The sequence below is a fragment of the Sporobolomyces koalae genome (assembly GCF_050403365.1).
Source record: "Sporobolomyces koalae JCM15063 DNA, S_koalae_JCM15063T_v1_ctg3, whole genome shotgun sequence".
NCBI lineage: Eukaryota > Fungi > Basidiomycota > Microbotryomycetes > Sporidiobolales > Sporidiobolaceae > Sporobolomyces > Sporobolomyces koalae.
Window position 1 is genome coordinate 395,565 of NW_027481768.1, and position 25,893 is coordinate 421,457.

The following is a 25,893-nucleotide window of genomic DNA, read 5'->3' on the forward strand; positions in this document are numbered from 1 at the left end:
CGTGAATCGCAGAGTCGCTTGTCAACCAGAATGGAACTTCTTCGCTTCTCTCGTGACGATGCGATCGCGTGGGTATGTTTTGTGGTATTTTTATAGTTTCACCAAAAGAGGACTGATTCGAGGAGTAAAGAGTGGGGGAAAGGAGGGATCGAAATCACCAGAAACCCCCAAAGATCACATCATCGTGGAGAGACGCTGACGGGTCGAACAGAGGTCGGCGGAGTGAGAGATAAGAGGGGTAGAGGGGAACTGCAAGGCCGAGAGAGAGGGAAAGAAGGGTCAGAACCGGGAGCGGGGGTATCGAGGCTCATGAGTCCGCGATAGGGACTCACCATCTTAGGCCTCCTCGGCGATAGCACGGGTGTAGACGAGCTGGGCGCGGTGGTGGATGAGGGGCTTGATGAGGCCTTCCTTCTCGAGGTGCTGGATGGCAACACGGGCGAGGGAACCGTTGATCTTCATGCGCTCGATGAGAACCGATTGCGAGATCATCTTGAAGGTGGGGACCTCCTTCATGATGCGGTCGAAGGTGGGCTTGTCGCAGATGACGGCGTTGTTGGCCTTGTCCTTCACTTTACCTTTGCTCCATTTCTTTTTCTTGGCAGCCTTGGTGGTGTTCTGCGCTCCGGCAGCAGCTTTCGCCCTAAACGAGAGACAACACGAGAGAACAGCGAGGTCAGTCCGACTGGGACTCGAGGTGAAGCGAGAGATTGTAGATTTCGAAGCCCGCCCGAAGTGGTCGACCGGTCGATCCACGCATCCGTGTCCCGCCCGCCCAGGACTCGTGCACAGCGCCCATCACGCCCAACGTAGTCTCCGGATCACTTGGCCCCTTTGCATGGCCTGCCGTCCTCGCCTCGCAGTCCTGAGTAGCCGTGATGGCGAGCGAAAGAGTTTTTGCGGGACGGGTCGAAAAACGGCACGAGGCTGGGCGGGCGGGATCGAGGCGCTGGGGCGAGCACTGGGCGCAGGAAGAGAGCTGGAAGAGAGACTTGCATTGTCGAAGATTTGCGAGCTAAGAGGGGTGAGTTCTGAGCTGGAGGAGAAAAGAGAGCTGCCGCCGCTCTCTGAACTTTGCTCGATCCGCACAAGTCTCGGAATCTCTCTCTCTCTCCTCTAATTTTCACTCGCATCCTTCATGTGCTCTTGTAGCTGTCTGGTATCAGCTGTACCTTGCGAACAAGATGCGTAAACTCGAAAATGTAATCGTTTGTCCGCGGACGAGCGGGAAAATCGTCACGGCATGCCCCAGCCTGTATCGCGAGACTGAACACAATGCCGAGGTCTGGAGAGTCGAGGAAAAGCCTTCCGAAAGCAGACTGGATTGCGTAAATTGTCGGCGCTTTATCCCGCCATCTCGTCCGCTCCCATCTGACGCCGTCTTACTCTGCTCTCACCTCGGCCGAGCCAGCGAGTACCGTATACGTACCCTTAGCCGTCCAACTCGAGCAGCGCTAGCCTCGTGAGCGCCAATCTCGCAGAGTCCAGGACAAGCACCCCACTCGACTCGCGTCGTCCGGCTCTCGTTCCAACCTTGCAACTCGCCTTTCGGACCAGAGTCCGCCTGACACTGTCGTCGCAGCGAGCGTTGTGCTTGTTATCACTTGCCATCTGAGGTGAGTCTGTCTTCAGCGCGACTCGTTTAGCTCGCATGGATTAGCTGACTTCGACTATGCACCCGCTCCTCAGCTCCCCTCGTCCGTTTCCCGGTCTACTTTGTGAGCTCCTGCGATGGTACACGCCGTTAATACTCATTGAGAGTTGCTGACAGACTCGTCGATCAATGGCGGCTGACAGGGCAGCACCCCACATGTCGCTTCCCTCGAGCTACTCTGCCATCTTGAGCGACCTCAATCGCGAGGTCCTGCGCGCGCAGCCCTCTGACCCGCTTCAGTTCTGCGCCAACTGGTTCGCGTCGAGACTCGAGCACGAGCGCACTCAGGCTCGTAGCAACTCGTCGCCGACAAGCGCATCTGGTGAGCGTGCTCTAAATGCACTCGGCGGTGCACCCGTTCCCGCCTTTTGCTGACCGTCTGCCTCTGGGCACCCTTTGCAGCGCCTCCTCTCGGTCCTGTCCCTTCGACTTCGTCTTCGTCCGGCGCACCCGCTTCGAAACCGAAACAGACCGCGCTCCCGTTCAACCAAGGCTATTCGTTCGGAGCCCAACCTCGCGCGGTGCAGAACGACGACCTCCAATCCCCCTTCTCGGAGAACCCTCCTCCGGCGGGCGACCCTTCACCTTTCGGTCAGGACCGCACTTCTGGCCCGACCGGAGGTTCGCGACACATCAAGTCTGGCTCGACCGTCGCCTCGGATGCTGCTGCCGCTTCTGCCGCCGCTCGCGCTCGACTTCCTTCGGCAGACAACGATTCAGATGTCGAAGATCCTCGCGATGATCCCAACTATCACCCTTCGAAAGCGGGAGGACCGTTCGGACCCGCAGGTGCAGCGAGCGGACCTGCCGCATCTGGAATCCCCGCCGCGTACAACCTCGGGCGTCGCACGTCCGTCTCTGCCGAGTCTCTCGACCCGAGCGCGAGCAGCTCGCTGCCCAAGACTGTCATCCCAAAGAGTCCGTCGCAACGCGCGCGTATCGAAACCTCGATCGCGAACAACCTCCTCTTCCGCAACCTCGATGAAGACCAACACAACGACGTGCTCAACGCGATGAAAGAAGTGACCGTCCAAGCCGGAACCGAAGTCATCGTGCAAGGCGCGGTCGGAGATTTCTTCTACGTCGTCGAGGAGGGAAGTTTCGAAGTCTGGGTGCGTGGACCGCCTACGCACGAGTACGCGGGTCCGGGACAGTCGGTCACGCATGCTGGCGAGGAGAAGAAGGTCGCAACTTACGGACCGGGAGGATCGTTCGGAGAGCTCGCACTCATGTACAACGCCCCTCGCGCGGCGACGGTCGTCGCGACCTCGCGCGCAACCATGTGGGCGCTCGACCGAGTCACGTTCCGCTCGATCTTGGTCGAACACACATCGAGGAAACGCAAGATGTACGAAACGTTCCTGAGCGAGGTGCCCATCCTGCAAACGCTCAATGCGAAAGAGCGGGCCAAGATCGCCGATGCGCTCGAGGAAAAGGTATACGAGGAAGGCGAGGCGGTGGTCATCGAGGGCGAGGTCGGCAAGAACTTTTACATTATCGAATCGGGACAGGCCGAGGTGACCAAGAAGAGGAAAAGCGGCTCGCAAGTGGGCGAGGAGGATACGCTCGGCCTTTTGAGCAAAGGAGACTACTTTGGAGGTAAGATCATTCGAACTCGTCTGCAAAATTCCGCTAGAGCTGACGGTTGCGATCCTAACATGATAGAACTTGCGCTCATCAACTCTGCCCCTCGTGCTGCGACCGTACGCGCCGTTCCCGGACAAGGTCGTCTACGTGTCGCAACTCTCGGCGAGAAGGCGTTCACGCGTCTCCTCGGTCCGATCATTGACATTCTCGCGCGCAAGGCCGAGCGCTCTTACGGCCCCGGTGCCGCTGTCAACGCTTCCCTCGGCGGCGGTGGATCTGGAAACGGTGGCAGCTCCTTTGGGGACCAGAGGAGGAGTGTTGCAGTCGAGTGAAGCATTAGCCCTGTCGCCACTGCCGTCGTTTCCGTCCCTTGTTTCCTATAAAGCTCTCCTTTTTCAAGTTTACCCTTCTCTCCAATTTCGTTCGTTCCGCATTTTGTGTGTTTCCTGTCCTAGGCTGTGGCTGTTCCTCCGTACCATAGTCTTGAAGCCTGTCTGCACGTCCTTCGCACCTGCTGTGTCGTTGCCTTAATCGAGAGTTCGCCTCGTAAACCAGCAAATATTGGCTGCAGGGGCGCGCCCGAATCCTTGCAGATTGCATCCTCGTTCTGCGTCATGTCGTGAGTCTTTTGGTCGCGTATGCAATCGGCGCATCGTCAACTGACACGACCATCGCTCCAGCTCGCACGCAGCTGAACCATCCGCTATCAACGAGTCGTGAGTTGCGGGAACACGTATCTCTGGGCAGTTTCGCTCACGCTGACCTCCTCTGACAAGCGAACTACGCCAGTGATCTCGCCCCTACCGAGACTGCTGGATACAAGCTCGGCGAGAAGAAGTCGCTTGCTGAATACAACGAGGTGAGTATCCTCGCTCTGTAGTGGGGCTTCCCGCTGGAACTCTACGCGCCGTCCTCGTACCGGATCTCTCTGATCCGACATCTTTCTGGAGCCTGTGTGTAGCTCGACAAGGACGACGAGTCGCTGCAGAAATGGAAGCAGTCATTAGGGTTGGGAGGCGCGAGCAGCTCTGGTGAGTACTTTCTCGAACATGTCTTTTGCGCCGTCAAAACCGGTCATTCGTGAGCAAGTCCCGGCCTGACGTACAAATCTCCCTGTCGTATCGGATTCACTGTATTGACAGATGGCCCAAACGTGTCAATGTTGGCGTTGAAACTGGTTTCGCCCACCCGGTCCGAGCCGATCGTGCTCGACCTGACGAATGCTGAAGCTCTCAAGACACTCAAGAAGGATCGTGAGTCTCTGAGGATACTGCTTTGTCTGCTGTAGCGAAAGCCTAAGCGAGCGATCCGTGGCCGGCACCATCAGCCGTTGTGATCAAGGAGGGCGCCGAGTACGCAGTCGAGCTCGTGTTCAGGATCAACAACACGATCGTGTCTGGCTTGCGATACATTCAGGCCGTCAAGCGAGCAGGTATCGTCGTCGACAAGATGGAATCGATGATCGGATCCTACGGCCCCAGCGCAGACTCGATCGAGAAGCGTTTCGTCACCGAGGAAGCGTAAGCCGGGCGTCTCGCTCGATCCACGCCCCAATCGCCGTTATTCCACGTGACTAATTCGATACATTGTAGGCCGTCGGGAATGATTGCGCGATCCGGCTCGTACAGCGTGCGAAGTCGTCTCACAGATGACGACAAGAACGTCTACAGTACGCGGCCCTTTCCCTTCTTTCCCCACGCCACCCCTCGTTACGAGTGGATCAATCTGACTCGTTATTGCCCTTCAATAGTCGACTTTGATTGGTCGTTCGTGCTCAAGAAAGAATGGTAGTCGGTTTCGCGAGTTTGTTGAGGTTTTTGTTCTGTGCTTCTGTGCTCATCTCGTTTCTCTTCGCAATCTGCAACTCAATTCGATAGTTCTTCGTATTGGTCACTGCGGTGAGCAAACGAGAGAACTGAAAATTTCAGGCTCAGAGCTGCACGAGTGGTCTCACGCGTGTTCTAATTGACGGACTCGCTACTTGCGAGAACGACTAGCACGAGGTATGAGCGCGCACGAGTAGCACGAGGCATGCGCGCGCGCGCGCTAAGATCTAAACCGATCTGCACGTTAAGGCGGTGCTTCGGCTTGGTCGAATTCGTTTCGCGTTCTCACTTCTTCACAGGCACCTGGCCTCTCGACTATCGCAGCCTCAGTGACGCCTTCTGTGTCTCGCGCCTCGCCCTGTTTCAAGCCACCAGGGCCGCAACCCAATTGCTATCCAGCCCCACAACCCGACGACCGAATCGCGCTCGCGCGCTTTCACGCTCAACTTGCCTGAACAAAAAGTCGTCACGACCTCCTGTATCGCGTTCAACGACTTTGCCTCAGGACAGACACGGATGGAAGGAATCTTGCCGCTGCGGCTGGTCTCTTGCTTGCTCGCGTCGACCCTGCTAGGGATAGGATCAGCCTGGGTGCGTTTCTCTTCTTTCTTTGCGCGGACCTATGGGAATTTCGGCTCGTGGGCCAGTATGTACACTCGTATTGGGAAATGACAGCTGACGATCTAGCCTGTAGCCTGCACTCGTTTGGCCAGCATTATCGCAGGTGCTCGGGCTCGGCGCCCAGGATCGCTTCGTATGTTTGCACTGACTGTCCTCTACATACTACATACATTGTACTGATCCGACATGGTATTGAGCAGCGATTTTGGGTCACTTACCAACGCCGAACGAGCTCGATCACCTCCCTTCTCCTCCCGCTTTTGACGCTCACTCTTTCCCTGTCGGCTCTCCTCGCCGAATCGAGTCTCGACGCTGCTCTCCCTGCCGACACTGAGCCGTCGATGGTGCTTGTACACGCTATCCGCAGTAACCGCAAGGTCAGCTCCAGCTACCTGTCTGCGGGCGCTAATTCCCGTTCGGGAGTGATCGTACTGATGTGTCGATCCCCGTACATACAGTCTCTGTTCATTGTCGCTGCAGTCTTCACCCTCGCACATCGAACATACAGCTCGACTTTTATCGTGCCGCGCGAAGAATTCCTGTTCGAGCATGACCGCAAGCAGCTCGCAAAGTTTACGTCGACTCCGCTCTCGCCTGTCGACTCCGAAGACTCGGTGTTCGAGTCCGAGAGTGAGAAGAGTCCTTTCATGAGACCCGAGAGGATCGACAGTGAGTCCTGCAAGCAAGTCAACATTGACTTTGGCATGCGCACTGACCATCTTGTTGTGCAGCGGACGCCGAAATTCGAGACCTGAACAAAGTCCAGCTCGGCATCATCTTTCTTTCAGGCTGCACCTTTGCATTGACGAACCTCGAGCTGTTGTGCGTCTGATCAGGAGCAAGACGGCTGTCGAGTGCTGGTCATCCGGCCGTTTCCTGCTTGCGTATTCCTCTCCACGATTGGTCACTGTGTTTACCCTTTCTGTTGCCAATACTATCCGTCCAAACACACACACTCTCTCTCTCTCGATCTGCTCCGAGAGGTGACGATACCGCATGCACGCCGCCTTCAGAAACGGAGATAGCGCGGCTGAGACTGCTCTTGTTCTTTCAATCTTCACGCTTCATCATGGTCCGTCTATGTGCTGGCTACATGACACGCACCATACCTGACAGAGTGGCTCGTGAACCGGCCAGGCCGCCCATGACTCTCGCTCTCTCGTGCTCGCCCGTACCGTCGCAACGGTCGGTATCGGAGCTGCCAGTGGCCTCGTTCTCTCGATCGTATGTAGCGTGATTGTCATTCAGCCTCGGTAGGATACTCACAGTGCTGACTCCCTCTCGGCCCTGTGCTCTCCCGCCTCGACCCGGACTTGACCCCCACTTTTGCATCTCGAATCGGATCAGCCGGCTTGGATCTTGCCAGCGCTGGATGCCGCGCCCATCTCACCGAAAGATCGCCTGGTGAGTATCACTTCCCGCCGGGTCCGAACTTGATCCGATAGAGAGAGCGCGTGCTGACCAGATCCGCCGTGTCCCGCAGCACTTGTGGTCCCAGATCTACGATAACGGTAAAGCGACGGCATTGACCGTCTTTCCGACCTGCGCCATCTTGTTCGCAGTCGCCGCGTTCAAAGCCGAAGCGCCTGCTTTGTACCTGCCTGCCAACATTATCGCCCGCAACCGCAAAGTGAGATTAATCCTCGCGCTATATCCTCGCTGCGTGCCTGCATTGACGAGCAGGTCTCGCGTAGCTTGTCCTCGCTCTATGCGCTTCGCTGTCAGCCTCGGTCGTTGGATTTACTGGCGCGTTCATGATGCCGGCGATCAAGCGGATGAAGAAGGAAGAATCTGATCTCGTCGCCGGTATTTGGATTTGATTGTCCAAGGTCCGGTAACAGAGCAAAAACTGACACGATCTCACTGCCAGGCTCTAAACCGACTTTCTCGTCGGACGAGGTAAGCGTACCTAGAGCTGCACTGTGGTTCCCCTACGGCATGGATTTTGACCTCGCGTCGATTGATCTCTAGGCTATCAAGAAGTGGGGTCAGCAGCACCTCGTCCGGGTTGCCTTCGCGACGACAACCTTCGCGCTCGCGGTCGCAGAGCTCGCAAGCTCCTAGACTCCCGAAATCGCAAGCTTGCGATAAACGAATTAATTGTCATTCTTCGGCAGTCTCGAACGGTCTCAAATCCACCATCCTCAGCCGCCGACCAGGACTCCGTTCCGACCCTTTGCTATCCCTCGCCTGATTCATCTTTACCCGTTCACTTGTCAGTACGAATTCGTAGTGTCTGTAAGGTCCTTCTTGTCCGTCTTCGCCCGTCTTCCAGACTCGTTTGAGTTTCCATCCTGCCTGTGCGGCCAACGCTTCGTGCTGCGGCTGCGTCCGTATGAGCGAGTTCATCGCAACCATCACTGGCGGTTCGTCGAAGCGCGCGAGAGACAGAGTGTCAGCTCGAAACCCCCTCCCACAAACCGGAAACTGGGAAGGCTCACTCTGGAGATCAATGAAGTAAGGCATGAGTGAACGAGGAGGGAACGGATTCGGATGACACAGGTACGCGATGTGATGCTCGATCAGGACGAGCGACGAGTGTTCAGCCGCTGCATCGGCAATCCGATTCAATATCCGTACGGCTTCATTGTCTGCCCAATCATGCCTGGTGCCAATAACATCCGTGCGCTTGAGTCGGAGTATTCTTGGCGAAGGCAGGTTGTGATGACCTACACAACTGCTCGCAGAACGTAGACGTGCGCTCGTTTCACTGGTTGCTCGGTGAAAAAATCGTAGGCCATCAGCGTGACCCTTCCTGATTCCAGTTCTCGTGGAGCCGACGACCTCCAGTACTGTAGACAACCAGATCAAACAGTTTACGCAAAGTCAGCGTGAAACCAAGGAAAGGCAAAATAGTTGCGAACGAGGCGCACAGATCTCGCTTCTTTGATCACATCCTCGAGATCTTGCACGACGACACGCGCATGACGAACTTTCTCGGACACGGTGAGTGCGACGTGCCCCACTCCTGTCAAAAGGCAAGACTGCTCAGAAATACGTTTCTCCGCCAGCGAGAGAAGTGTAACCAACCTGCTCCGACATCAACGACTACCGCATCTTTCGGCAGACTTTGCCACGGGTAACCGCACATGGACTTGTCCTCTCCTCCGCCGAACGACTTGCCGGCAGACTTGATCGCATTCGAGAACCGCGCGAGTTGGGCAGCGTTGCGTTTCTTCGCATAGTGTTCGTACAGTGTGCGATTGTCGCCGTACGCCATACCGAAGGGCGCATCGCGGATCTCGTACGAGAACGCAGTACGGGGCGAGAGCACAGTTTCTGGAAGGTACGCCGCAGCTTTGAAGCACTCGTCGGCCGTATGCGCGAGCAGAGCTGTCAACGCGGCACTGTCATCATACGTGAGTTCCGGATGCCTGCAGAGCTCGTCAGTAGCGAAATTACACATCGGTGTGGGTTCTCACTGGCGCTCACTGCTCGAGATCCCGTACGCTCTTGCCAGTATCAAGGGCGCTCGAGCATCGATTCCGCGCAAAGGTGTCGAGCCCGACCTCTCGAAAGATGTGTCGAGCGGCGAGGAGTCGGAGGATCCGTGCTGGTATATACAGACGAGCCATAAATGCATCAGCGGTCTGAAGTGTTCGAAGCGCACAATCAGAGATGGCACTGGCAAAGCTCACCTAGCTTTTCCGGGCAGACTGCGCTACTCTTGGCGATGCTGCGTACGTGAAGCGCGGTTTTGCCCTGCTCTTCAGCTTCTCTGAGAGTTTCTTCGACGTGTGCGTCGATCGCGACTCGAAGACAGCTCGGAATATGGAACTGAAGGGTCACGAGCAATCGGATCCGAGTCAGAACAGGAACGCTCAGAAGACAGGACGGGCAGTGTTTGATTCACGAGAAATGCTTGATTGAGGGTATAGTTTGGTCCACCGAGGAGGGCTGACACTTGGTCACACAAGGCTACAAGCTTCGGGATTTCCAGTCGATGTGAGACGAAATGGGCGGATGGCTCGTTGGCCGACGGGAGGTCGATCCTCGCGTCGTCCAGGGCGTCTACAAGGCTGTTGAACCTAACACGCAAGGCGAGCAGCTCTTGCATGCCCAGCGAGCGCTGGAAAGTCATGGTGAGGTTATCGGCCGATAGGACAATTTTCGTGGTGTTCGCGGACTGCAGTACGCCGTTGAGCTTCGGGAATATGTGAAGCGAGTGCTATGATCGCAGACGATGAAGTTGTACAGGAGTGAGCGATGGCGTCGGGCGGAGATGAACTGTCGAGTCAGCGAGCTTAAAGCCGGGACGCAAAGTTAGAGCCCCGATCGTTTGTTCTGTGGATCATCATCACGATGTCCGAGACTGAAACGGTGCCAAGGATCGTCGCTCTGGAAGTGTTCGACAGTCAACTGTTGAACTCAGGGAACTCAGTCCTTTGGCAATATATTTTCTGGAGTTACGGTGCACTGACCTTATATTACAGCCAGCAGATTTTTCCAACCCGCAGCGGCGCAATATGTCGTCGATTGCGCCGGTAATAGGACTCACGAAGTTCGCTGGAGGGCGTTGCCCAATCTGAACGCATACTGCCACGGCGTAGTATGCAATGTGGCAGGAACATCGCTCCGGCGCACAACGACCAGGATCTCGTCTCGAAGATTCACTCGAAGGTTCGGCTGCACGGTAGAGGAGCCTACGTCGATTGCGTTACCAAGGAGCGATGATCGCTGAGAGAGGCGACGGCGAGGCTGGTACAGCAGTCGAAGTTCCAGGTACGAGCGATCTGAAGTTACGTATGTCAGTACAGTACTGACTGCTCAACCGCGGCAGTAGACGATACCTAGCACCTGTCCTCAAGCCGAATCTAAACGGCCGATACAAGTATTACAAGAGCAATCCCGGACCCGGCAATCCCGGAAACAGATTGCTCAGTTGACGGGCCTGGCCAACATCATAACGGCAATCCGGCACGGTAGGCGTTAGAGTGCAGCTGCTCCAGTCTCGTAGCATCGATCACGAACGTGGGCACAGCCATGGTGCATGTTTGCTTGACCAGCCGAAATACGCCGCGACGCTGGCGACGAAGCTCGGGCGCACCTCGTGGATGCGGATCTTTCGAGCGAAGTTGGCTCACGAAACTCAATACATTCCAAAGTTCTCTGCGACCAGGGCATGTGCAGCTTACAATCAGGAGACGCAACGAGCCGGAGTCGCGAGAATAGCGCGCGACGCGCGATTGGTCGAGATTCCATGCTTGCGGTCGCACCTCCCTTCAAGCTTTGAGCCGCCTATTCCTGATACCCTGGATATCAGAAACGCGTAGTCGTCCTGTCGGACGCTCGTCGGCATGTCGCAGCGGACGACGTAAATTCGGCAGGCGGAACGGATTGACATGGCACGCACACAGGCAGACGGATGCCTTCTACGCTTGGTGCACTGAGACGGGCTTCGACATCGTTTGACGTGTAGATTCGGGAATCACGCGTGGTGGAGGAGAACAACAGCTCGACGCGAAAGTATTGGCTACCAGGCCTCACCGTCATATCCGCCTCCTATTTCGCCGACAGATTGACCACTGCGCGCATACGGAGCTCACAGTCATCTGACGGGCAGCTCAGGCAAGCCAGGATGGGCGGATGGCCGAGTCCAGCGCGAGAAGAGTCGGACACTTCCGCTTCCGCGTTTGCAACAGCGCCAGTCCTGCGCGGCAGTCCCGAGATCCCTAAAGGCGAACTCGGACTGGACGAGTATCGCGCGAATGGCGGCAAGCAGGGCGCTCGCCCGCGTGAAGGACTTGCTTCAACCGATCCACCTCGCATTGCGCCGACCGACGAGTCCGATCACACGCGTGAGTCGTCCAGTAGCTATCTCATGCGCTTCAAGGAGATATCGGCGCGCGTAAGATGTCCAAACTGACTCGAATTCGAAACTGCTCGTCCGCTGCTCCCGCACTTGTTCCTCTTTTGGCACGTTTACTCGCCCCTCTGACATACAGGACGGTCAAGATGGGACGCATCGAGAGACGGGCCAGCCTCTCGTGCCGCAGATCGTGCGACATCGCCTTCGAACCCTGGCAAATACTCAATTGCGGCCATGCCTCCGGTCAGCGCACACTCGCAATCGCGTCGAACATCGTACGGAACGACATCCTCGTCGCGGCCTGATTCATTCCCGTCGAGTTCATCGCCCACAGCGAATTCCCCCACCTCGACCCGAACCTCGCTGCCATCGACCTCTACGCCTTCAGCTTCTTCCTCGATGTCGAAATCGAGGTCAAATGGTTCGGGTGCTCGTCATACTCCGGCATCGAAACAGGAGCGCCTCCCACCCTTCTTCTACAAGTCGCTCAACACGAAGGATTACAAGGTCCTGTACGACCCCTCGCTCGACACAAATCCAGTCAAGAAGGGCAAGGATGTTGTCTACAGGTGGGACGGAGCCAAGTGCGAAGACAGAGTGACGGATCCGCGCACCAGGACCGAACCGCTAGACAAAACGAAAAAGAAGCGACGCGAGTGGCTCGTTCAGAGCGTCGGAACTTTGGCGTATGCCGTAAGTAGCTTTCCGAGCCTCGTCGACTCGCGTAAAATCGGTATTGACTCTCGCATGTCGCATCGCTCAGTGGGACAAGAACTCGACTGGACCTCCGCCTCCGATCCCGCCTTCAGCCATCCTCGTGACCGAGTTCCCGAGTGCCGTAACGCCTGATGCCATCCACTCGCACTTTCGCGCGTTCGGCAAAATCGAAACCCAGGAAATCAAGCATGACTCTCGAACAGGCGGCTCTCTCGGGATCTGCTGGATCAAGTACCAGGACGACGTGCCGAGGGGCATCGAGCTGTCCAAGGAACAGAAGGAGCGTTATGACCGCAAGCGCAAAGCCGGACAGGCTCAGGATGGTGCCCTCGTCGCGAAAGAGGCAGCACTCAAGGCGAACGGCGCCAAAGTGGGCATGGCGATGATGATGAATTCGGACAAAGGCGTCAAAGTCGTGCTGGATGGCAAAGGAGAGCTATGCAAGATAGCCGTCAAAGAGAAGATGGAGCGGCTGCATCCAGAGCTTGTCCGGAAAACGGCTGTTCCGCCAACAGCAGCACCTCCCAGACCTCCGACAGATGCACCTCCAGCTCCGCCGTCCGTCCCGCCGCCTGCACCTCCTGCAGTCGCTCCACCCCCGCTGCCGTCTGCACCCCCACCTCCTCCACCACCCACGGCACCACCATCAATCCCGCATCTAGCTAGACCGATCAGATTGAATCCGCTAGCCGACTCGCCTTTCCGTTCTTCACATCATTCGCAGCCTCATTCTTCCGGCTTTCCAGGGGGCCGCTCGCAAGCACCAGATTCGTCAATGCACTCCGCCCGCTCGTCCTCGACTGCCGTTTCGCGCAAAATCGCAGCGACGAATATCCTTGTTCCACAAATGCCCATTCCATCCATTCCTTCGAGGACAAGGAGAAGATCAACCTCGCCTGGCACGTACTCGTCCATGCCTACAAGTCGTACGCCTCATGCTCGCACGGTGGGGACGAACATCCTTCGGGAGTCTGGTCATTCCGCAGCGTCACCCGCTCCGTCTGGACCTGCTGCCGAACGCGGCAAAACTGCCGTTCCGCCGAGGCGAGCGGAGAACATGGCGAGCGCGATTGCTTCTGCTGTCGAAGCCGCCAAACGCAGGCTCAAACAGCAGCAAGATGGAGGACCTGATCGAACGAAATCGCGGAGAAAGCGAGCAGACGAGCTCGAAGGTGGGGATGTCGACATGAACAGGAGTGGCGATAATTCTGCTGCTTCGGATAGTGAGAACGAGGATTGTGCTGACGAAGACGACGAAGACGACGATGGTGTCAAGGTCGATAAGAAGGATCAGATTTACTTTCACCACAGCGGGACCGGACGGGTCGGCTCTCGCACGATTCTCCCTCGAGGTAGAGCACCCGCGGCTGCGATTGCGTGGCAGGCGAGCAAGAACGTGCTGGAGGAAAAGCTCGCGGCGAACGGGAACAAGTACCTTTTCATCGAGAGGGCCGAGTTTCAGAGAACACGCGATGGTCAAGGTGGGAGAATGGCGGTCCCGAACGGAGAAGAGCTCGAAAGACATTTCGCAAGCTTCGGCATCGACCGCGTAAGCCGGTTCTCCTTGACCTTGTCTTGCCCGTTTTCTCGACTAATGGCCAGCTCTCGCTTTGAAAGACTTTCGCCGATTCTTCGGGCTGGTACATTACCTTCAAGTCATCCGGAGAAGCCGAAAAGGCTCGCGACGAGCTCGACTACAAACGCTTCTCAGGCGCTCCGCTGGAATTGACTCTGCGGGATCCACCGAAACCTCGTGCCGCACCGAATGCCGGCGAGTCGGCAACATCGACTCCTCAACCTGCCTCGCCGCTCAACAGGAGCTACAAGAAATATCCGCGAGTGGAGCCTCCGACGCCTGATGCCAAGCTCGCATCGCTTTTGCAGAAGCTCGCACAGAAACCGAAGAAATCGACAGGCTGGACAGAAACTGAGCTCGTCGAGGAAGCGAAAGAGATCGTCGTGCGGGAGCTCTTGGACGCTCTCGAGAACGATCTCAGGATGCGGGTCGTAAGGAGCAAAGTCCAGGAACACCTGACCACTTGGGAGAGGAACGAGGCCAAAGCGGAGCGCCGCCAACTTCCACTTCCGCCACCACCTCCTCCACCACCCCTCGCCAATTCCACACTCACACCAGCGCCTGAAGCACTTGCCAACACCGCAGCTCCAGCCCATGATCAGGCCTCGGCCGCTTCTCCTGTGATTTCGACGTCAGCGACCCTCAAAGGAGGGCTCGGCATGCTCTCGTTCTCGAAGCGCAACAAGTCTGGTTCTGGTTCACGAACTCCTGTCCGAAAGCGACCTTCGAATCGATTCTCCTCCGAAGCACCCTCTGAATCCTCCGCAGCCGCGCGCGACCAGAGCGACGACGGCGAGGGCGCACTACCGAGGCATGCGCATAGCCGCCACAATTCACACGAGAAGAGCGCGAGGAAAGCTTCGCGAATCGCGTCCGAGAGCGAGGCGAGCGCGGACGAGGATGCCAAGCCGCGGAGAAAGCAGCAGGACAAGCGCAACAGCCGCAAGCGCGAAGGGGACAAGGCAAAACCTGTATCATCGCGACCCAAGAAGAGACAGATTCATCTCGACTACACGAGCAGCGAGGACGAGGAGGACCAGGACGTGCGACGGCCCAAACCCCGTAGTGCCGATCCGCCGATGTTGAAGATGGAGGACATTGTTTCGAGATCAACCTCGCCCGAGCTCAACATGCAACCGATCGAGGAATATCGCCGCACGCAGGAGCAGGAAGTGGTCAAGAAAGAAGAGTCTGAAGATGAGGGAGCAGGAGAGCCCGCCTTTCTTCAGAAGCTCATTCCACGATCGGGAGGGCTGTCTACTTACGCTGAGCACGCACAAATTCCGATGCAAGTGGACGAAATACTGCCGACGCCCGAGACGACTGCCGCCTCGCCCTCTCTACATGGCGATGATGATGACTCTGATGGCAACAAGCCCGCGCTTTCGCCTGCGACTGTGAAAACGAGCCGAGCCCGAACGACTTCACGATTGCCGCCCCGACCCGTCACCTCGGATCCATTCGAAGCCGGTGTCGCTGCCGACGAAGAGGATCTGTTCTACCTCAAACTCGCACTCGAGCGTCTCCAACTCGGAAACGATTTCCAACCGACCCCTCCTGGCTCGGATGACGAGCAGACGAACGCCAAACACCCGTCTGGGTCTGCGCGGACGGAAGGGTTCTATGCGATCACGATCGAAGAGAAGATGGCGAACCGACCTGCGAGCAACCGAGCAAAAGCGGAGAACACAGCCGCCTCGCAACAAGCCTCTGCCGTCGCCGTCTCTCGACTCGCGCGTGCCAACACGCGAGGGCTCGTGCGAGGCATGGAGTTGCACAAGAAGGTTACCGCGACCGATACGGACGTGCTCAAGTTCAACCAGCTCAAGACGAGGAAGAAGCAGCTGACATTCTCGCGCTCGGGCATCGAGGGCTATGGCCTGTTTGCCAAAGAGTATGTTTCCCCATGCGGTCTGAACCCCGTCGCGCTGCGAGCTGATAACGATTCATTCTACTAGGCATATCCCGCAGGGAGACATGGTCATCGAATATGTTGGCGAACTCATCCGCCAACAGGTTGCCGATCGGCGTGAGAAAGCATACGAGCGTCAAGGTATCGGTAGCTCGTATCTGTTCAGGGTGGACGAGGATCTCGTCGTTGACGCAACGAAGAAGGGGAACCTCGGGTGGGTCCCGTCTGCTTGTGCCGTCGCGAATAGCGCTTCTGACCTTGCAGTCGATGTCGCGAACAGGCGGCTCATCAATCACTGCTGTGCTCCAAATTGCACAGCGCGCATCATCACGATCAATGGAGTCAAAAAGATTGTCATTTACGCCAAGACTGTCATCGAGCCCGGAGACGAGGTGACCTACGGTACGTACTCGCATCCTCAGAGTCCATACTACTACAATCTGGCCGAGACTCATGCACTTTCTCCATGCTCGACAGACTATCATTTCCCAATCGAGGAAGACAACAAGATCCCTTGTCTCTGCGGGTATGTCACGAGAGCTGCTTCTTGGCTGCTCGGACGGTCAGGCAACTAATTCGTCTTGATACTCTTGTGTCACAGTGCACCGACATGTCGCCGGTATCTCAACTAGGCATCCTGTATCGTACCCTTCTTGCAACTTGCAGCGTTTCCTAGTCATAATGTCACGCATGTGCTTTTTGCATTCGAATATCCTGTGTCGCGACTTGGGTCCCGACTGCCGAGGAAATTATTCCCGTCGCTCCACTTCGATCGGGCGGCCGGGATGCGAGCTCATTCGCCTCATTCCATCATGTCGTTCTTGCCTTCAGCGCGAGCAGCACTGCGGATAGCAGTCAACAATGCTGTGCGACCTGTGCATGCTGTCAAGCCCGTGCCGTTCTTCACCAGCGGATCGTCTCCACCTCGAGCTCTCGAGTTCTTCTCTCCGTCACAGCAGCATCTCCCGTTCGCGCTACCTCGCAATACCTTCTTCACTCGATCCGCATTCCCGTCTCCAACATTTGCCGCGCTTCGAACGACATTCTACTCTCGGCCGCGCGTCGGTTCCCCTCAACCTTCTCTTCTGCGCGGTTTCCGCACGAGTGCGAGACAAGAAGGGATCAGACCGTACTATGGTCAGACTGGACGAGGTGGGAGAGGCAGTAGACCTCCAAATTGGCGAGAACGCGTTGACGCGATCGAGCCTGTCTGGATCCTCGGCGGACTCATCGGTCAGTCTCGTCCGCACGTGATCCGAATCTTGCGTTGCTCATGCCATGATCCTTCGCAGTGATCAACGTCGCCGTGTACTGTACATGGGCGTATGGACAAGAAGTCGCCGTGCGCTTCCGAGACTCGAGTTGGATCCGGTTCTTGCAACGCAACTTTACCGTCTCGTGGCAGAACATCTCCTCAGGTCGAGTCTGGTGCTTGTTGACTTCGGCGTTCAGTCACGAAGGTACCGGACACCTCGCGTTCAACATGATCACCCTCTTCTTCATTGCTCCCCCCATTTTGACCATGTTGGGCAATGTCGGCTTCCTCTCGCTGTATCTCTTCTCGGTACGCCTCTACGTCTGTCTCGACTTTGAAACGATGCTGCAACTGACTTAGCTTTGACACTTGCTCTAGGGTGTCTCTGCATCGACCTTTTCGTTGCTCTTCAACCACTACATCACGCAGAACCCTCACTACGCCGCTCATGTAAGTGTCTTCAGATCTGTCACTTCGGACATTCCTGATGAAAAGCTTTGCTCTGAACCTTTAGGGAGCCTCTGGCGGAGTGTATGGAATTCTCGCGTATTTTGCGGCAGTCATGCCTCGCGCAACCTTTTTGCTCTTCTTTGTCGTACCCGTCCCGGCCTGGGTGAGGAATCATTCCCTGCCACAAATCTCGCCACGAGTATCACTAACAGTGTGCCTGGTGGATTCGGCGTTGGTGGTCCTGCACAGCTCTGCGTCAGTGGTCTCTTTGCCTGGGACTTTTACAACGCCACTTCGCGTCGAGGAGGAATGACGGATTCAGCCGGACGTGAGTTATTTCTTCGTTAGGCACTGATCTCCACCTCTCCATCGAAACTGATCTTTGCATGTCGAAATCCAGATGTTGGAGGTATCGCTTCGGGTCTCATGTTCTTCCTGCGCAAAATCGGTCGCATCTAAAAGAATTGTTCCTCGCAAAAGCTACGTTTGGAACAAACTCGGGTGGATGACCTTTTTCTTTTTCAACTTCTGCACCGCGCGACCCTCTTCTGTGTTGTCTGTACCAAGACTGAACCTTGTGTTCAACTTTTTGCAATTCCATCTCATCGCCTCTCATCCAGCAGCAGATCGGGAGGAACAGAGAGTACTACTTTTTCTCGTTACAGGAGGAACATCGAAAGTAACATGAGAGTACGTACAAGCGGGGGGACCGAGATGAAATAACTAGATGCGCGGACGCTAAGACAAGGACTAGACTAGGACTGAACCAGCTCGACAGAGATCCCCAAATCACTACGGTCAGAAGGAAGAAGAAAGAAAAAAGAGGATACGATAAACAGCGCTTGGACCTCATTCGCATCGCGATCCCTGACTGGACACTTTCAACCATCGTTCCCGGTTGACCTTTACAGATAGTTGAGCGGCAGATGATATAGAACGACAAACACACAGAGGGAGATATGGCTTGGAGAGCGAGGCAGAGGGATAAGTAGGTCGGTATTCACAGAGTTGGGGCAAGGCAAGGAGGTGCTCATTGGCCTGGCACGCTCGCCCACGTCGGAATCGGGAGACTGAGAGGTCCGCTTCCGTTCACGATTCCAGCGTGAGCGTCGACGGTCGTGGCGGTGCCAATCTGGTTCGCCGAGGAATGCAACGCTGAAGGAATATAGAACGCCGGAGTCCGTTTCGCAGCCGAGGCGAGGTCGGTCGAGGCTGTCAGGACGGGAGCACTCGAGGAGGCCACATTCGCAGGAACGGTAGGCTGTCGCTGACGTCGCTCCCATGCCGCAGCGAGAAGGTCGTGCAGCGAAGGCGAATTGGCTGTTGTCGTGCCAGGGTTCGAAGGCATCGAAATCGAGGGATGTGACGACGGAGCGCTCTGAGCAGGCGAAGGCACGATCGTCACCGAAGGGAGAGAGAACGTCGGGTATTTTGAAGCGTAAGTCGCATGCAGGTTCGAAAACGTGTTTGCCGAGCTGACCGGGAACGAGATGTGCGGTGAGGACGACACGTTTGCAGTCGCGTTCGAGACTCCAGCGACGTGCGCGTGCATGGCCATGGCCGTGAGCGGAGGTGTGGGGAGTCCGAGCGAGAGTCCGAGCGCCGATGTCGAAGCTGGTACCGAGCATTGCGTAGGATCCAGTCCGAACCCACGTGAGAACATGGCGGCGGTAGCTGCGGCGTCCTCACGCGCTTGTTGCTGCGCCTCGGCGCTTGCCGTAAACTGGTTCAGCCAGTCAAAGTCGTTCGTCTCGCTCGTCGGTGGCAGAGCCATGTTTGTAATCGGATCTGTCGGAGGCGTCGGGTAACGCTCAAAGAGACCCGCTCCAATCTTTTGTGCATCGATCGACTCATCGACATAGGAGTCCGAGGCCGAGAGATCCAACGGCACAGATCCGCCTCCCTCGATCGATGCCGCAAAGGCCTCAAAGTCGAAATCTGGCTCAGTGCCGGTAGCGAGCTGGGGCATCTCGTGCGCGGATTGAGAGGAAGTCTTGCGCTGGTGCGTCTTGCTGAACGCGTTCGAAGGAATCGGGTCATTGTCGAGGATCGCTTGCAGGTCAGTCAGCGAGTCGGTATGGAGCGCTGAAGGGCTGTAGTTGGAGAACGCCGGGGAAGGGTAGTGACTCTCAGGAGCTGGGGGGTAAGAAGGCGAATCGATCGTCCAGTCGGGATCCATCTTTTCATTCTTCGTGGCACCTTCGTCTTCCATGCCGCTGTCGCGGTAGTCGTCGTCGTCATTGTCCTCACTTTCGCTTTCGATGTCCTCGCCAGCTGCAGGAGACAGGGACGCGGTCGAAGAGGCCGGACTGTTGATGAGGGAGAAACAGCCAAAGCTCTCGGGAAGGCCTGCGAGCGTGAGCGCGCGTGGGCGATTCATCTCGAGGGTGATGGCGGGGCCTCCATTTTGGGTTCCGGAGTGTGTGGCGCGTCGAGCTGGCTGGCTTCGAGTTGGTCCGTAGCCTGTTGAAGCATGGCCGACGCCACGATGCAGAGGGAGGACAGCCGGGTCGATGGAGTTTGCGTGCCCGAGGGCGGGAAAGTCGGCGTTGGCGCAGGAGGTGGAGGCGAAGAGGTGTTCGGGCTCGGAGTAGGCTGGAAAGGACGGCGGATGCAGCGGAAGGCTCATCGAGAGGCCAAATGCGGACGAGGAAGACGAGAACTCGGGGACGGCCGGGCTTGGGCTGGCTTTTGGCGGCACCTTGCTCGACGACTTGCCCTGTCCCGCAGCAGTCGAGGAGGAGGAGGCCGTTGATGACGCGGAAGACGACGAGAGTTTCGGAGACTTGGGAACGGCGGCTTTTGCCGGAGTGGCTGACGAGGTCGAAGCGCGTCGCTTCTTGGGGCCCTTGCCCGCAGGTCCCTCTTCTGTCGTCCTCGAGTGCAAGCGAGCGTGGCGGTGGAGCGTGTCCCTGGTGGGTCAGACGGACGCGCGGGCAGTCGAGCGGTTTGCGAAGGTCAGCTTGAATCGCTCGGTCGAGCGCGGAAGAACAATAGGGCGAACGCACTGTCTCGCGAACGTCTTTCCACAGGCATCACACGAATACGGACGGTCGAGCGTGTCTGTTTGGGTGGTCGAGCGAGCGAGAATGTCGGACACGCGAGGGAGAGGTCAGCTGAGCGGTTTTGGGTGATTTGAAGGCCCGGCTGCGGATGCCGAGCCGTGTTTCACCTCGTCCCTGGCTCGGACTGTGCCGCGAGAGAAACCGAGTACTCACGAGTGCGTTCGTGGCGTTGAGCGTGTTCGAGCTTCTTGAACGTCTGTGCCATGATTGGACGCGGGCGAGCGAGCGGTGCAGTGAGCCCCAGATTCTGCAGACGCGCCGAGAACCGACACGACCTCGACTCACCATTGGGCAGTACGAGCAAGTAGAGAGCCGCTCCTTGCTCGCCTTCTTCTTGCCGGCATCGGCCGTGCTGGACATAGGCGCCATCGAGTCGAGCGGCGCGAGGAGAGAGCGCAAGAATCGGCGACGGTGGGGAGCAGAGTTTGGGGCTCCTCAGAGCTGGGGTATTGAATGCGAGCGGTGCGAATGCGGTCGGGGCGCGTGCGAGCGTGTAGAGGTCGACACAGTCGGCAGTCACTGAGTGGTAACGAGAGAACCCAGGTACAGACTGTGAGTCGAGTGGAGGAAGCCAAAAAGAGAGAATGAATTGACACAAAGGCCCGGGTCTCGGCGCGCGCCGAAGCTGCGAGCGGCGCTAGCGCCTTCTTGAGGCGATCCGCGCGCGGCGCACGCTCTCGACTGCCTGCCCAGTTTGTAATTACAGTGTGCATTTCGACAATTGTCACTGGCTCAGGCCCTTCCGCCTGCTCTGTCCCTGATTCCCTCAGTTGGATGTCACAATTGTAGTTCTCGCAATGTAGAAATTCCGACAGCGTTGACAGGGTCGGTAGGTACCGTCGAGTTCCTCGGCCCGCGCCTCTCTTCGAGCTACTGTAGTGGTGGGGCGTCCTAGTCGCGCTTCTACAATGTCATTTGGGGTCCTGTAGTTTTCTAGAAATATTTCGGCATGCGCGGACCATCTCGATGACTTCATAGCCTCCTGTCGCAAATTGCGGCAGTACTGTCGCTGTTCGCACGCGCACGCGCGCAGGTTGACTGCGTCTCCCGCTCAAGTCGGACAAGCTGTCCCGCGCGCACTACCATGTCCACCAAGCGAGCTCGTAGTGAATCACCCGTCCTCTTGCCGACTGCATCCACATCGGCCGCGCAGGCGATCAGGCATTATCCCTGGGCCGGACCAACTCAATCGCCCAAGACTCAGAGAGGTCAGCCTGGCTACGGGGAGCCCCAAGAGAGACGTCTCAAGGTGTACAAGCGGGGTCAGAGCCTCTCGTACCTCAGGATCACGCCTGACCGAACGCTGACTGCGTCCTTCGTGGTTGACAGATGTCCCAAAAAAGACGCAGGATCGTGCCGACCGGGTCATGACCCAGCGTTTCTTTTGTGTGGGAAGGGACAGGACTTCGCCCGTGTCTGAAGAGTTCAAAGTGCTAGGATCGACTGGCAACGTTTACACCTGTTGCATCGCGCACGTCCCAACGTGCGATTGTCCCGACGGGCAGAAGGGCAACCACTGCAAGCATCTTGTTAGCATTCCCTCTTCTGCCTCGCTTGAGCCCCGCTGAGAAGTACTTGCGCGAATCTAGATATTTGTCTTGCTCAAGAGTATATTGCCGATTTCTCCCTTTCCTTTCTGAAACCGAGCTCGACTAACAGGATGCCCATATTTCCAGTATTGCAAGTCCCTGTGTTGGAGTCGAATTTGTGGTGCGTACTTTCCGAACACAGCTTTTCCGCTCTGCTAGACTCGTGCGAGGGAAGCTGATTGCGGTCGCCCGCGACTTCAGGTACCAATCTGCGCTGCTCACGTCCGAACTAGAAGCAATCTTTGCCAACGCTCGGCCGGCGCCTCGAACCCTGCTCGAAGAGCGGGTACAGAGGATGTACCGACTCGCAACCGGAGAGGTCGAGGCCGAGGGAAAGGCCGAAGTCGAAGGCAGTCAGACCGTCACTCAGAAGAGAATCCCTCAAGAGGGAGACAGTTGTCCGATCTGCTGTACGCCAACGTCGTCTGGTCGTTTGCCTTGTACCCTTCACTCACGCCGCTCGGACCCTGTCTATCTCGTGCTCATAGACGAAGACTTTGAACCAGGGTCCGAGCAAGGACTCGTTTTTTGTCTCTCGATCAAAGGCTGTGGCAACGCGCTCCACAAACCGTGCTTCGGAAACTGGGCCCTCACTGTCAATCCCGTGTAAGCTTGCTTCGCCTCTCTTGCGCCATGCGATTTGCCACGACCCGGCTGACGCGCTTCCGAAAATGACCAACAAGAACCTGTCCTCTTTGTCGAGAGAAATGGCACGTCACACCGTCTGGTACCGGTTCGAGCTCGCAAGCTGGGCCGTCTTACTCTTCGGAAGGGTACCTCAACTTGGCGGCTCAAGCTGGCTTGTCCGCAGTCCGAGACACTTCCTCCTGTTAGCATCCCTCCTCCTCATCCGATGCAGAGCTGTCAGGCGTACTTATGCATTTGTGCGATCCAGACTACAGTGGACCGAGGAGAGGAGAGAAGGGAAGGCAATGGAATCGAAGAGACCGCTACGGAGGAGCTTACGACGACGACGACTACACGTGTGACTATGATGGGGGGTTTTGAATTCACGACGTGCCTCAGGTGCGAACTGAATAGAACAGTCGACATCTCCCTACGAGACTTGTATCTTCCGTATATAGGCAATCCGGTCAAGACTCGACGTCATTTCGTAGAGGTTCCCCTGACCAGGCAGTCTCTCGAGTCTACGACGGTACGGAAGACACGAGAGAAATGAAATTTGTACGAGAAAGGGCACGACTACGATATGTACGAAAACGGAGATTATTTGCAGGAATTCGCATTGTGAATAGGACGAGCCCGGGTTCGGCCGGGCGCCAGTATAGAAGTGGTATTATAGATACAAGCCGTCTTGGCGGGAGATTCCTGTGGCGGAGTCGGTGGATTCCGCTTCAAAGCCCAACCTATCCAAGTGCAAGGCTGTCAGTCCCGTGCGTTTTCCCCCTTTCGCCAGAGGATCTCGTCGATACCTTTGAGTCCGAAGAGCACCGCGATCCAGAAAAAGATGACACAAACGAGCGCAAACGTGACGTTCAGGAATGCCTGCTCGAAAACCGCTCATTAGTCTCAGTAGTCCCACCTTTGAAAACCGGTTCTCGTACCATCATGTCGTCTGCATGGTGCCGCATGGCGGCGAACGTGATCTGTTCCGTCGAGAGGACAAAGACTACCCCGCCGCAAGTCAGGAAGAGGGAAGCGAGCGCTTCTGTGGGCGGTCGAGAGGGCAAGATCGATGCGGGTGGTCGTAGATAGAGGAAGAAATAAGTCAGGAAGCGGAAGAGCGAGAACGCTGCGAGGAGATAACCCCATAGAGCGTGGATCTCGACTGCTCACAGAGCGATCGGTCAATGCTCCTCGATACATTTATGTAATCGACAAGGGCGCAGCGTACCTTGGAACTGATAAGCTTGATGGTGGGCGGACATCGCGATGCCAGTCACTCCAATGACGAGCGCCGGGAAGGGATTGAAAGAAAAGCTTGCCGAAGCAGGCGGCGGGATCCGAGCGGGGTCTTGACTCGAAGCTTGCATCGCAGGCGTAGCGAGCCAAGCGCGAACAGTACGACTCTCAAGCAGCATGCCGAGAGCGCCAGCAGCCCAGAACCTGGCAAATGTGCCGCGTGAGGATACCGCAATGCGCTAGATAGAATGAGAGACGTACATAACCGCAATTGAAATGTGCTGGACATCCTTGACACTGTATGCCCCCGTCTTTCCGATCCGCTCCATCCACGTGTTCGTCGATCCGTAAAAGAAGATCACAAAGCTCTCGACAAATTCTGCCGAAAAGATCGATTTTTCGCCCGAGGGGAGTTTGTTCCACGACCATCCGAGCGCACTCATGCCGCCGCAGTATCGAGCAAAGGTAAGTAGACCATACCAAAAGAAAACGGAACCTTTGATGCCGTGAGCGAGGCAGCTGAAACGCGCGACGTTGAGCTCAGATCCCGCTCTTTCGGACAAAAGATGGTTGACAGAAAGGACTACTCACCCGTTGCGATAGTTTCCGCGACAAAGTCCGCTATAAGCAGCGACTCCGGTGAACATGACGATATATGCGAGGATGATGAGGAGGCGCATCGAGAGGTCCAGTGCAGCGGCAACGAGCGATCGAAGCCGACTTTGGTCTTTCGTATCGATCGGCGCGGGAGAATGATCAGAAGGTCCGGCACTATCGTACACGGTATCCCCATCGGAGAAGGTGGAGGAATTGCTGCGCGAGGTCGAGGGAGAAGGCGAATCTTCCGACCACCGGGTTTGCGGATATAGACCCGGTGATATTACCAGGGCAACCCGCTCTTCCGCAAGCCCTCCTTCAGCATCCTGTCCACGGTCTCCGCTGAGAGTTGCGAGCTTGAGCGAGGCGATGACTCTCTCGAAACGAACGCCCAAGCTTGAGTACCGAAGGACGAAGCGGGCGACATCGAGGAAATTGAGTGCAATCGCCAATATCACGGTCAAGTATCCCCAGCTTGTGTGCACCGCGCCTTCGTAGAGATCCGGCGTGTTCCAGCTGTAGACGCGCCCGAGCAGAACGCCGATCACTGACAACCCTACGAACGATACTTGCGGAAGAATCGACAGATGCGAGCGTCCAGCTTTGAGGAAAATCGCTGTTTACTCGAAACGAAACGGGGTCAGTTTCAGTACATGGCAGAGAAGGTGGAATGAACCCACTCAGAGGTAAGAACACGAAGAACGCCAAGCACATTGTCACGATGTGTCCGATCATCGTTCTTGGCATCCCTTCATCGGTCTGATCCATGTCAAAGTACGAGGGAGGATCCGGTGCGTGCGTTCTGAGGATCTCTGCTTCGTCGAGCTCAATCTTGGGAGGTAGTCTCGAATGATGATGATCGTGCTCATTCACTTCAGGGGTTTGATCTTCATGAGCTACCGATTTGTGGTCGAAGGGCCACGCCGGGGCAGACGCGGAATCCGAGATGCTCGGACTGTCGATTAGATCCGCTTCGTTCGCTCCGACCGGTTCTTCCACGTTTGGTACTGGTTCGACATGGTGAGATTCTTCGTGATGCTCGTGTCGCGGTACGAACGGTGCAGGCGCAAGCCGAGGTTGCGACTCCGCTCGGCGTTGAACAAGCTGAGTCAGCGAGCTCGATCGCTCGAGCTGTGGTGGAAGCGCGACCGCAATCGAGATGAACCCTATGGCGATCCACAGTCTACGCATTGTGTACGAGGGCACTGAAGTAGAGGAAGAGGGGGAGAGCGCAGGAGAAACAGATGCCTGCCGAACGTGAGAAGGTCGGGCACGGAGATCTCGGTCTGCGCTTGATCTGAGATCTTTGCATGTGAAACACGCTACACCGCTGCTGTGTAATAATGCTTGCCTCATCTCGGACTTGATCTCG

At 56.8% G+C, this 25,893-nt stretch overlaps 11 protein-coding genes across 11 annotated transcripts; 7 read left to right on the forward strand and 4 right to left on the reverse strand.

Annotated features, from left to right (window-relative positions):
• Positions 1–336: 336 nt before the first annotated feature.
• Positions 337–760, reverse strand: JCM15063_005065 (eS25 family ribosomal protein; the record flags this gene model as incomplete). The annotated part of the gene is made up of 2 exons (XM_076676168.1): positions 337–643; positions 693–760. The coding sequence occupies 2 exons, from the start codon at positions 758–760 to the stop codon at positions 337–339; spliced, it is 375 nt and encodes a 124-aa protein (XP_076536706.1).
• Positions 761–1,810: 1,050 nt separating this feature from the next.
• BCY1 (cAMP-dependent protein kinase regulatory subunit BCY1) lies at positions 1,811–3,573 on the forward strand (the record flags this gene model as incomplete). Its single annotated transcript, XM_076676169.1, has 3 exons — positions 1,811–1,976; positions 2,057–3,253; positions 3,320–3,573. The coding sequence occupies 3 exons, from the start codon at positions 1,811–1,813 to the stop codon at positions 3,571–3,573; spliced, it is 1,617 nt and encodes a 538-aa protein (XP_076536707.1).
• A 282-nt stretch (positions 3,574–3,855) lies between these two features.
• Positions 3,856–5,032, forward strand: RDI1 (Rdi1p; the record flags this gene model as incomplete). The annotated part of the gene is made up of 8 exons (XM_076676170.1): positions 3,856–3,860; positions 3,922–3,957; positions 4,031–4,100; positions 4,203–4,272; positions 4,384–4,494; positions 4,569–4,761; positions 4,834–4,910; positions 4,992–5,032. 8 exons carry the CDS (start codon positions 3,856–3,858, stop codon positions 5,030–5,032), a joined length of 603 nt encoding a protein of 200 aa, XP_076536708.1.
• Positions 5,033–5,583: 551 nt separating this feature from the next.
• Positions 5,584–6,520, forward strand: JCM15063_005068 (uncharacterized protein; the record flags this gene model as incomplete). The annotated part of the gene is made up of 5 exons (XM_076676171.1): positions 5,584–5,658; positions 5,762–5,821; positions 5,889–6,065; positions 6,147–6,357; positions 6,420–6,520. The coding sequence occupies 5 exons, from the start codon at positions 5,584–5,586 to the stop codon at positions 6,518–6,520; spliced, it is 624 nt and encodes a 207-aa protein (XP_076536709.1).
• A 237-nt stretch (positions 6,521–6,757) lies between these two features.
• JCM15063_005069 (DUF1772 domain-containing protein) lies at positions 6,758–7,752 on the forward strand (the record flags this gene model as incomplete). Its single annotated transcript, XM_076676172.1, has 7 exons — positions 6,758–6,760; positions 6,826–6,912; positions 7,036–7,092; positions 7,172–7,318; positions 7,383–7,494; positions 7,559–7,587; positions 7,660–7,752. The coding sequence occupies 7 exons, from the start codon at positions 6,758–6,760 to the stop codon at positions 7,750–7,752; spliced, it is 528 nt and encodes a 175-aa protein (XP_076536710.1).
• Positions 7,753–7,791: 39 nt separating this feature from the next.
• Positions 7,792–9,769, reverse strand: JCM15063_005070 (uncharacterized protein; the record flags this gene model as incomplete). Its single annotated transcript, XM_076676173.1, has 8 exons — positions 7,792–8,048; positions 8,130–8,293; positions 8,362–8,480; positions 8,562–8,656; positions 8,719–9,062; positions 9,121–9,241; positions 9,327–9,465; positions 9,542–9,769. 8 exons carry the CDS (start codon positions 9,767–9,769, stop codon positions 7,792–7,794), a joined length of 1,467 nt encoding a protein of 488 aa, XP_076536711.1.
• A 1,497-nt stretch (positions 9,770–11,266) lies between these two features.
• Positions 11,267–16,334, forward strand: SET1 (histone methyltransferase SET1; the record flags this gene model as incomplete). Its single annotated transcript, XM_076676174.1, has 8 exons — positions 11,267–11,486; positions 11,634–12,190; positions 12,261–13,763; positions 13,832–15,684; positions 15,749–15,916; positions 15,983–16,104; positions 16,180–16,228; positions 16,304–16,334. 8 exons carry the CDS (start codon positions 11,267–11,269, stop codon positions 16,332–16,334), a joined length of 4,503 nt encoding a protein of 1,500 aa, XP_076536712.1.
• A 180-nt stretch (positions 16,335–16,514) lies between these two features.
• On the forward strand, positions 16,515–17,866 carry JCM15063_005072 (rhomboid family intramembrane serine protease; the record flags this gene model as incomplete). Its single annotated transcript, XM_076676175.1, has 6 exons — positions 16,515–16,935; positions 16,995–17,266; positions 17,336–17,407; positions 17,472–17,570; positions 17,657–17,735; positions 17,808–17,866. The coding sequence occupies 6 exons, from the start codon at positions 16,515–16,517 to the stop codon at positions 17,864–17,866; spliced, it is 1,002 nt and encodes a 333-aa protein (XP_076536713.1).
• A 571-nt stretch (positions 17,867–18,437) lies between these two features.
• Positions 18,438–20,841, reverse strand: JCM15063_005073 (C2H2-type zinc finger protein; the record flags this gene model as incomplete). The annotated part of the gene is made up of 4 exons (XM_076676176.1): positions 18,438–20,319; positions 20,416–20,470; positions 20,626–20,668; positions 20,758–20,841. 4 exons carry the CDS (start codon positions 20,839–20,841, stop codon positions 18,438–18,440), a joined length of 2,064 nt encoding a protein of 687 aa, XP_076536714.1.
• A 715-nt stretch (positions 20,842–21,556) lies between these two features.
• JCM15063_005074 (uncharacterized protein) lies at positions 21,557–23,069 on the forward strand (the record flags this gene model as incomplete). Its single annotated transcript, XM_076676177.1, has 8 exons — positions 21,557–21,734; positions 21,802–22,001; positions 22,062–22,080; positions 22,149–22,182; positions 22,263–22,471; positions 22,550–22,667; positions 22,745–22,890; positions 22,957–23,069. The coding sequence occupies 8 exons, from the start codon at positions 21,557–21,559 to the stop codon at positions 23,067–23,069; spliced, it is 1,017 nt and encodes a 338-aa protein (XP_076536715.1).
• A 219-nt stretch (positions 23,070–23,288) lies between these two features.
• On the reverse strand, positions 23,289–25,712 carry TVS1 (Tvs1p; the record flags this gene model as incomplete). The annotated part of the gene is made up of 7 exons (XM_076676178.1): positions 23,289–23,428; positions 23,495–23,567; positions 23,627–23,850; positions 23,917–24,128; positions 24,186–24,443; positions 24,516–25,137; positions 25,202–25,712. 7 exons carry the CDS (start codon positions 25,710–25,712, stop codon positions 23,289–23,291), a joined length of 2,040 nt encoding a protein of 679 aa, XP_076536716.1.
• Between the last annotated feature and the right edge of the window lie 181 nt (positions 25,713–25,893).